The sequence below is a fragment of the Cantharellus anzutake genome (genome assembly GCF_015039405.1).
Source record: "Cantharellus anzutake strain C23 chromosome Unknown EI90scaffold_121, whole genome shotgun sequence".
Classification (NCBI taxonomy): Eukaryota; Fungi; Basidiomycota; class Agaricomycetes; order Cantharellales; family Hydnaceae; genus Cantharellus; species Cantharellus anzutake.
The window spans coordinates 226,108-236,751 of record NW_024067071.1 but is presented as its reverse complement, the minus strand read 5'-3'; the positions used below and the strand labels follow the sequence as shown (position 1 = coordinate 236,751).

Genomic DNA, 10,644 nt, shown 5'->3' with positions numbered 1-10,644 from the left:
TACGAATTTTTACGAATTATTACGACTATACACGATAAATCGAAAGAAAGAAAAATAACAAAAATACTTCAAGCTTACCATCAACGAGACGGAATTCTCGGGGGAATTTATAGCAAATATTAAACCAAGAATTAGGACAATCGACCAAGATTTGACTATAAAAATAATCAGAGAACCTCCACGGAAACTACTTTCCCACGTCCGCACACATAGCAAGGATGGAAGTACCACGGAACAAAGATTCCTCAGGAACTAATGCAAAAGTCAAAGTCGTGTTTATAATAGGAAATGTAGATGTCACCCAAACGGAACCAATGAGAGTAATTATAGGGGAAACTACCCATAAACGACGGAGATATGACTAAAACTCCTGCAAAACGAGGACAATGTCTAAAAAGCAAGCGCGAAGATTAACTAGTAACGACCGAGACAAGCTTGATAGCCCATTAGAAAGGAAAGGATCTACTCTTAATCCTCCCAAATTTCCATAATAAAAGGATCATGCGTTAATGAGAAATCCAATAACGGGAATAGCGACATCAAAAGTCCGAACTCAGGGACAAGACGATGATTGCGTAGGATCCATAATTAAAACATACAACGAAATTTACACGGAAATTATGAAAAATAGGAAACTATAGTTATGCAAATTCTCAGCCCAAACGGTCCAGCCGTTGTGAAGTTATACCCATGACGGGAATATAGGAATCCGCATCATGTGTAATGACACGTGAGGGTGGCGATGCGCAGGGAACCGGCCGTCGGAACCGAGATCCGCACTTCGGCAGATCGCGAAGACCAATTTCCGTCCAAATAAGGAAGAGCCCGGTCAAAACAAAGCACGAAAGGTGCAAAACAACCTTAGATCATGAGGGAAAAATCTGAAATAAATCACAGAAGCCCATATGAAAGAAATAAACACCCGCGCATATCATAAATCCCGAACAACTAAACGAAAACGGCTCCCGCATACGAACAACTATGGGAACGACGCACGTGATTACCGAATGTGCGCGCGAAACTTTGCTAACTCAACGAATACAGGGAAATAGGACACAACCTTAGTACCATTGGAAAGGTGGGAATAAATGGAAATTTATGATACCAAGAACGTGAGAAAACATCCAGAAATGAATGAGATACAAGGACATGAAGTTAGAAACCTGAAAACACGCGGGAAGACAGCTTCAAGAGGTCTAGAGCCCTAAATAAAATACATAAAAATATGATATCTTCGAGGACGACCTACTATAACAACGAACAATACATATGGAGGATTAGGATGTGATAATACAAAAGGGAATCAGGGAATATGAACGAAATTCACGAAAACTACTAAACTACGACGGACCATGGCGGGAATTTTAGGGAACGATGTTCTAATGAAGTAGAGAGCTATAACACATTCGTTTGAGTAATTCTTGATTACTAGCAACTTTTTCTTTCAGTTTTAAACCTGAATAATTCACTCATTTATCATTTCAGTCTCATTTTAACTAAAATGTCACTAAATAAAATTGGAATAAATCAGCTGAAGGTCTCAGCACAGTCGCACGCATAGTAATGCGAGGTTTGAATTCAGTATGACCGAGTCATAGCGAACTTAATGGGAAATATGGGGAATTTGAAATAGGGAACTGCGGCAAATGCGGCGCAGACAAATTCTAATTAACCATTAAAATAGCTTAGGCGAGGAAGGACAATAAGGATTCCAGGCGCAGTCTGACCGCAGTAGACCGCAGTTCAGCGCAGCAAAGCGCAGCAAAGCGCAGCGGAACTATAGCGTGAAAATTTCACTTTTTATTCAGTTTGAGAAAAATACACTGTAAATAAATCCTGTAAATAGAAGGTAGAGCGTGAAAAAGGAAGGCGACCCAAGGAGTATAAAAGGGAGACCCTTTCTGCGACCTTTCGCCCCCCTCAGAGAAGTAAGAAAATAGAGTATTATTTTTCTCAAGCATTTCTGGTTGTCACTCCAGTGCGAAAAAGTGATATACAGTTAAGATTGCCACTGTAGTAAAAGGCAGCAATTAAGGAGAGAAATATTAAGTAGATATTTCAACAGGAGAGCTGGTTAACACTCCAGATTTCAAAGTGTAAACACAAAACAGTTATTTTCCTACTGTTAAAACAAGCAATAAAATAAAGACAAAAATAAAACGAACTCAAGGGACACTCCAGACACCATCCAAATTCATTAACTGAATAGAATCTTTGAAACTTCACCAAGTAGAAGATTAAATTCAAGTTTAAATCCAAATTAAACAACGCTACACAAAATTACACCTAGACAAATTAATAAATTTCAATAAAGAAACAGCTCCGCAGGGCTCGGTTTATCTGTAAGTCAATTCCCAGGAACTTTAAAACTAACCCATAAAAATAGAATTAGCCAAAACACTCGGATTGGTACTATATTTACAATAAACAACACTAGTACACTTCCCCATCCTAACTAAAGAACCAGGGAACAGCTTGGTGGTGGTCTCGTTTGAACCTCCCAACTGACCTTCCTTCGTTCTCTCCTTCAGCGCTGTGCCTAGTGACACGTCCGTGCCCTAACTTACTGACTGGCAATTAGAACCTAGGGGGGAACTCTAGTTGATTTTTCTACTGGGGTGTAACCTATGTACAAGTGGGATATATATATGGTTACAGCGGAGACGGTTCCGCAATTGGCAGAGCCGAACGGAGCGGAGCTAACGGGGTTTAACCATTAGCCGACTGAATATTACCGACGAGTCGGTTCACGGGGTTAGCGGAAAGGCAGGCGATAACCCAGAAACGGAAAGGAGGGATAAGCCCGAAGGTGGACTCTGCATGGCAGGCGAGTGTATTGCTCAGCGGAGGCGGGGGTGCGCTAGCGGACGTCGGAGCTGTCCGGAAGTCTTCGGGGCTCCGTACTTAGGGAGGCGTAGGTAATAAATTGGAATGGGGGGGTGGTGACCATTCAGGGGTACCGAGAGGATTGCGGAATAACGGGGACTCCGAGGTTAGTGAGGGAGGAGCGGAGTTGGAACAGAGGAATCGGAGGGACCGGAAGTCGATGGCCGGGGATGGATATGACAGTGGAGGCCGCTAAGCCTCCACAGGTCTGTTGTTTCAACAGACCAAAGAAAGGATACAAGTTAGAGGCCATTAAGCCTCCACGGGTCTGTTGTTTCAACATCACCGGCTTTTTTGACTTCATCCCACACATGCATCTGCTAGACACAATGAGGAAACTACATATCCCCACCCCCATCATGAGATGGACACACAGCTTCCTATCGGAGAGGAAAGCAATCTGCCTTGATGGCAAACGTGATAAGCTCAAACCCATAACAACAGGCATCCCCCAGGGTTCATGTGTATCCCTGTTCCTTGCAGCCTATTTCACTTCCCCAATGTGCAAGGCTATAGCCGAGGAAACCACAAAAAAAATAGAAGGAGACCCAGAGCTAAGCCTGCAATACAACAAAGGCATAATAAAACTATCACCACTAACGCTTTATGTAGATGATGGCTCACTGGCGGTGTCAGCCCCATCTGGAGTGGAAGTGTCATATCCCAGATTCCCGACCCCACACTCTCCCACCTCACTACACCTTCCTAACAACCTCATCACCCCCTATACCATACCTCCCCACTTCCCAACGTCACCTTCCATCCCAACTGTCTCAGCTCCGGCCTGGATTTCGGCACACTCACCCTTGGCCACTCCCATCCCGGAAGCTTGGTCCTGAGTCGGAACATTTGGAGACTCCAGATTTGCTCTGACCTCCTGATGGATCTCTGACATCTTGTGACATACCTCTAAACCATTCCCCCTCCCATTTATTGGAGTCACCCAACATCCTTCGGATACGTAACTCCGGCTTCGGAGCTACCCGCATCCTCCGGTGATCCCACTCACATCATCATAAATTAGTCACCTCCCATTCGTAGTACAACTGTTGTCTTCTTTCCATTCAGTCAGCTAACTTCCCCTTACCCATTTCTCGTTCCCATTTATCCTCCAGCCTTCTACTCTGCCCTCCTTGACCCGACACCTCAGTGTCAGGGCACACCCGCCTGACCCAGCTCCACCTGGCCCAACCTGACCCAGTACCCCACTGTCCACCCCTCCTCACCTCCTCCCCCTTTTTCCTTCCTCTCTCCTCACCCATGTTTCCTCACTTTCCTCCTATCTTACTTCTTCTTTATTTTCTCTTTATTCTACACGGACGACCTTCTTTGTATCAATGTACCATTGACCCATCTGCAGTGCACCCACCATACACCCGACCCAGGCACCTTGGGCGACTTCCCACTGTGCCCAGTACATGTGCCTGCACCGGATGCCCTCAGGATCTCCCACGGAGACACCTGGGTGGTTACGGCTGTGTGCGAGGGTGATGTGGCACCTGTCATGTGATCTAAGCCGCATGTATATAAACGAACCTGAAGTGGGAACCAAAGAAGTAGCCTTCTTCTCAACTTTCCACTTCAGTCTAAGTGGCCAGGGACTGCTGTCCCACATTGGGCCTGTCAGTACGCATGCCCGATCTGCCCCCTGCCAGGCTCTTAGCCCCAGATGCTACACCCAGGCTCCCTCGACCCTGGGCGAGTCCCTGACACTCAGTTCCCTGTTAAAGATATTGTTTGGGGCCTTTCGGTACCTTTCAGTATCATTCAGCACCTTTCAGTGTTTGTCAGTATCACTCAGACTTTGACTAAAGTCCTTCTCCTCCCCCCTCTATATATACTTGTAGATTAGAACCCATTGTACCTCAGTTCTAATCTCGACTAAACTTACCCCAAGTCCCTCTATGAGTGAATCCTGATCCCCTCCTACAGACATATGAAATGAAAGGACTAACTGAGATGTAACAGAGGCACAGTGCTCCCTCTGAGTCACTGAGGCCGCATCCTTCTTAGAGCCTCTTGTACCACCCAGCAGACTTGGGCTTCCCGGAGAAGCTTGGGTTCACTACCGGAGCACTCGGAACCCCTCTAGTTGAGCCCTGCCTGCATTTGGACTCACGCCCCCCTGCAGGGTTTTTGACAGGAAGCATCAAAGGTGATCCAGCTGGCATTTGTCACAGTGCACAACTGGTTAAAGCAGAGAGGACTAAAGACCGACCAGGTGAAGAACAAACTTATGCACTTCACCAAAACCAAGACCAGCAGAAATGCAGGTCCGGGCCTGTCAGTCACTATCCCCTCAAATGAAGAAGGCACAACCAGAACAATCCACCCATCCAACCTTATGAGATACTTAGGTATCTGGTTCGACCCACACCTCAAGTTCACAGAGCACATAAAAAAGACAGCCATGAAAGCTTTTGGGCATGGCACATGCACTGAGGATGTTAGGAAACTCTGAGAGAGGCATTGTCAGGGACACGCCCAGGGTAGAGGAGGCCCGGGTGAGACGCCCGACACTAGAAGTCTCATGGGGTGTGGAGCGGGCGTGCGTACTGGCGGGCCCGGCTCAGGAGACAGTCCCTGGCCACTTAGACTGAAGTGGAAAAGGGTGTTATTATTATTAAAAGGGAATGCTATGCTACTTACCTGAAGTGGAAAAGGGTGAGAAGAAGGCTACTTCTTTGGTTCCCACTTCAGGTATGTTTATATACATGTGGCTTGGGTCACATGATGGGTGCCATGTCATCCTCGCATACAGCCGTAGTCACCCAGGTGTCCCTGTGGGGGATCCCAAGGGCATCCGCTGTGAACGCACGAGCTGGACATAGCGGGGGGTCACCTGAGGTGCCTGGGCTGGGCGTGTCATGAGCACGCTGTGGGTGGGTCAATGGTACATTGATACAAGGAAAGGTCGTCCATGTAGAATAAAGAGAAAGTGAAATAAATGAAGAGGAAGTGAAATGGAGAAAGAAAGAAAGAGGAAGGGGGGAGGAGGTAGGAGAAGACTGGGTGGCGGGGTACCGGGTGAAGTGGGGCTGGGTGGGGCCGGGTCAGGCGGGTGTGCCCTGACAGGCATACACCAAACACATCTCTGCCAGATGTACATAGGTGCTGTACTCCCAATAGTCTTATATGGCCTACCCATCTTCTGGCAATCAAAGCACAGCTTAATTCTCAGAACTTTATCTACTCTACAGAATAAATGCTAACAGGTGCTTTCTGTATGACCAGCACCACCGCAATGGAAATAGAGGCCTCCATTCCCCCCATCGACATTTATCTAGATTACAGAATGGAAATGGAGGCAACTAGACTCGCCCACATCCCCAACAACCACCCACTGATCAATAGACTCTACCCACACCAAAGAAGACTCACCACTCCAACTTCCCCCCCACCTCTCCCAGTCTTCGACCCGTGGAAGAAATACAAGTCCGACCTGTGAAAGCCCTTCTCAACCTGCATCACCTGCATCATGCAACACATAATCCTGGGCACAGAAAGAATAAGGCCACTCCTTGAAAGCCCATGGTGTTAGAACTGGGCGAGGGTGGATGATTCCAGAGGGGAACCAGAGACTTAGCAAGGAGGGACCTTGGCCTCAGCGACTCATGTGGAGCACTGTGCCATTGCTGTTTGTCCATTTGGTCCTTAATTTTAGAGGCAATGAGCAGGAAGTCTCTAGGGGGCATTTCAGGTCAATTTTAGACTGAAGGTCCAAAACGAGTATGTACAAGTGCCTGTACATAACAGGGAGATGAAAGCACAAGGAAATCAAGGGGGTCCGAAACAGAACAAAGGCATCCGAATGGGAACAAAGGGATGATAGAAGCGGAGCGGCACCGAAAGGTCATAGGTTAGAACCTGTGGTACATCCAAAAGGAGATAGGGAGGGCGAAGCCCAGAGGGGCAGGAAGATGAGGTAAAGTGGGGATGATGACTAACTGGCTAGAATGGAGAGAAGCAGCAGTCCAAATAAGGATGAGGGGAAAGCACGAAAGATACATTACAATCGGTGAAAGTACCGAGTATGATCTGTGGAGCTGTCAGGGTTCAGCACCCTGCCTTAGGGTGCCCCGGACTCCCCACCTACTTTACCCCCTTTTATTCTTTGACTGTTGCCTTGTTGTTGCCTTTGTGTGTTGTGTACACACGTGCACGGGATAGCGTGGGAACATTCTGAGCAAGCAGCTCGCCCAGAATGTTCCCACGGGTCACAGCCACAGTTCTGGGCGAGCAACTCGCCCAGAACGTTCCCACGCTTACTGGGCACTGCCACCTGGATGTCCCCTCCGGGTCACACTACACAACTCTAGGAGCTGTATAGTTGTGGGCATGTGACCCATTCCTTTATATAGCAACCATGCGGGGAGATGAGACCTTTACCCTTCTTCTCATCTCATGCCCCGCATAGGCAAGTGTATATATTCCCTTTCTTTTACTATACATCTCATGCCCCGCATAGTGTGAGGACAGGCCAGATGGGGGTTGAGGTCAGGGAGCCTCCGAGTCCGAGGCCAGGCCCTGACAGGAGCTCAGAGGTTGTGGAGCTTATGGAGGTTACAGAGGCGGAGTTGAAAGTCCGAGGAATGTTGGCAATGGTGTTTACATAGTATGAGGGCACCAATGCAATGGACTTAAGCCGAGGTGGAGTCAAAGTCCGAGGTTGGAACTATGACGGAATCCCGGAGCGAAGGTACAAGTGGTGTCTGAGTACAGGGTACGGGACAGTGGCAGAAGGTCATAACTTGGTGGAGGTTTGGTGGAAGAGGGGAGGAGGGAGGAGAGAGATGAGAGGAGTGGGGAGAGGAGTGGAGGAGGAATGGTGTCAGGTCCGAAGGTAAGTATCGGAACAGATGGAGGTAGGGTAGGAGAGTGACAGAAGGGTGGTGTCACGAGGAGTAAGAAGAGGAGGGTGGCGAGGGGAGTGATGTTTGATCCGAAGGTGAGTATTGGAGCAGATGGAGATAGGGTAGGAGAGTGATGGAAGTAGGGTAGGAGAAGGATGGAAGGGTGGAGGTGACGTGAGGAGTAAGAGGAGGAGTGGTGTCAGGTCCGAAGGTGAATATCGGAATGGACGGCGGCAAGGTAGGACTCTGGAGGAGACGAGGATAAGGGTCCAGGAGTCAGTTCAGGATTGGGTATGTACAGATATGACACATGGGACACATCTGCACATGACATCACTGACCAAATCCAACTCTTCACCCCACCAGATGACCCTGGAAACTCATTCAAACAGGAATGGGCTGATGACCACATGAACTTCGTTGCGGAGTGTGAAGATGACCCAAACACACTGCTCGTCTACTTGGATGGATCCCGATACAAAGATGACGACAGAATCAAAACTGGCTTTGGTGCAGTAGGATACTCACATGGCAAAGTTGTCTTTGAGGAGAAAGGAGCAATGGGTGAACATGTTGAAGCCTATGATGCAGAGATGATGGGCCTGAAAACAGCCATGGATGGAATCAGATGCACCCTAGATGATGGTAGCATCACCACAAAACCCACCTGCATTGTCATATATGCAGATAATACTAGCGCACTAAAACGTATCTTTCAGGGTAAACCTCACAAGGCCCAGGAACTAGCCAGGGACTTCAGGAATACCACATCAGCAAAAAATTCCTATGCTCCTGAGTGCTCCGGAGTATGGAGAGCACTGGGAGAATCAGGGGGGGATTGGCCAGTCCAGGAACAGCTCATTTCCTCCGGAGTTGGCCAGGTACTCCAGGGCACTCCCAGGAGGGCATGGAGCATTGCTTTGTGCACAAACGTATCCAGTAAATACAATTTAAATACTTCAAAGTGAGAAGCTTCTGGGAGCTCCTGGAGCATTTGAAAATGAAAAGGAAAAAAAGGAGGGAAGATTCCCATGAATACCTCCTACCACAAGACCAACACAACAAGACACTGCTTAACATTTAGATCAAACACTATACTACAGTCATTTGCTTCCAAAATGCACACACCTCTAAGATGCACACGGTGATTTTGTTCATAAATGACTTAACTAATGCATTAAATATGTATCCAATAAAACGAATATATCTCCCCTCTGATGGCATGCCAAATATGAGCTCAAATGCTTCAAAATTCATTCCAAAAAAAGCAAAATTCCGTGGATTTTCTTGATTTTTGCATCAACTGAATTCACATTTTGTTCCGTAGTGCTGTAAATTGTCAATAAAACTGCTCAGTTTGATTTGTCAGTGACAGTGATAGGTAGAGCACATAATGGGAACATGTTTTTGACACCTCCACTTGCGTACTTGCCACTACAAAAGCGGAGCAAGTGCTGAATTCTCGGAGTGGCAGTGATATTATCACGTGACCAAATCACCTCTGATCGCACTGATCAAGCTTTGATCTCTCCCTCTCTGCACACTTCAGTGATGGTTGGAAGGCCACAATCTAAGGCAAGAGCTCACCACACACTCTTGAGAGACTTGGAAGCAACACAGAAGGCAGCTGTGGCAGCTTACATGGCTGAACAAGAGAATGCTAGGTTGGAAGGCCGGAAGCCTGCTGGCCTCCGAGTTATTGCCGATCAGTTTGGAATAGGCTATAGGGCACTGGGATACCATGTCAAAGGTGGAAAAACCAAATCTGAATGGGCTGAGAAGAACTCGCATCTCAGTCATGCAGAGGCTGTTAGAGATGGGCGGAAACGGACGACTCCGGAGTGGAATCGGAGACTTAGCGTGGAGGGACCTTGGCCTCAGCGACTCAAGCGGAGCGCTGTGCCATTGCTGTTTGTCCATTTGGTCCTTAATTTCACAGTAGGTGAGCAGGAAGTCTCTTGGGGGCATTTCAGGTCGATTTCGGACTGAAAACAGACGAGTATGTACAAGCGCCGATATATAAGGAAGGGGCAAAAGCACAAGGAGAAACAAAGGGTGACCGAATCGGAACGAAGACGTCCGAACGGGAACAAAGGGTTAGAGGGAGCGGAGCGGTACCGAAGGTCATAGGGCAAGACCTGTGATACATCCGAAAGGAGGTAGAGTGGGCGAGGCCCAGAGGGGCAGGAGGATGAGGGGAAGTGGGGGTGATGACTAACTGGCTAGAATAGAAAGAAGCAGTAGTCCAAATAGGGATGAGGGGGAATTGCGAGAAATACATTACAAACGGCGAGAGTGCCGGAGGCAGGGTTGGAAGTCCGAGGAATATTGGCAATGGTGTTCACGTAGTATGAGGTCACCAATGCAATGGACTAAGACCGAGGTGGAGTCAAAGTCCGAGGTATGGACTATGACGGAGGCTCGGAGTAAGGTACGAACGGTGTCCGAGTGTGAAGTACGGAACAGCGGTGGATGGTCGTAACTTGGCGGAAGGGTGGCGGAGGAATGAGAGAGGGGAAGGTAAGGAAGAGTAGTCAGGTCCGAAGGTGGATATCGGAACGGACGGAGATAGCGTAGGGGATGACGGGAGGGTGGAGGTGTGGTGAGGGGGGAGCGGAGTTGTAGGAAGGGTGGCGAGTAGGGAGATGTTCGGTCCGAGATGAGTATCGGAACGGACGGAGAAGGGGTCGGAGAGGTAAGAGGAGGGGTGTGTTGCCGAGACCGAAGGTGAGTATCGGAAAGGCAGCGGTAGGTTATGACTCCGGAGGTGAAGAGGGTGGAGGTCCGGAAGTCGGGTCGGGGTCGGGTATGCACGGATATGACAGAGGCTATGACTCTCATTGACTTTGCGATTGGAATGGCTGATTGGGGCTTCCCCCTCACCCACGAAGTCCTTACTCGTTAT

General features: G+C 48.2%; 1 protein-coding gene across 1 annotated transcript; it reads right to left on the bottom strand.

The window, feature by feature from the left end:
* Positions 1-3,490: 3,490 nt before the first annotated feature.
* EI90DRAFT_3134604 (uncharacterized protein) lies at positions 3,491-3,781 on the bottom strand (the record flags this gene model as incomplete). The annotated part of the gene is made up of 2 exons (XM_039064678.1): positions 3,491-3,528; positions 3,622-3,781. 2 exons carry the CDS (start codon positions 3,779-3,781, stop codon positions 3,491-3,493), a joined length of 198 nt encoding a protein of 65 aa, XP_038909090.1.
* Positions 3,782-10,644: the final 6,863 nt, after the last annotated feature.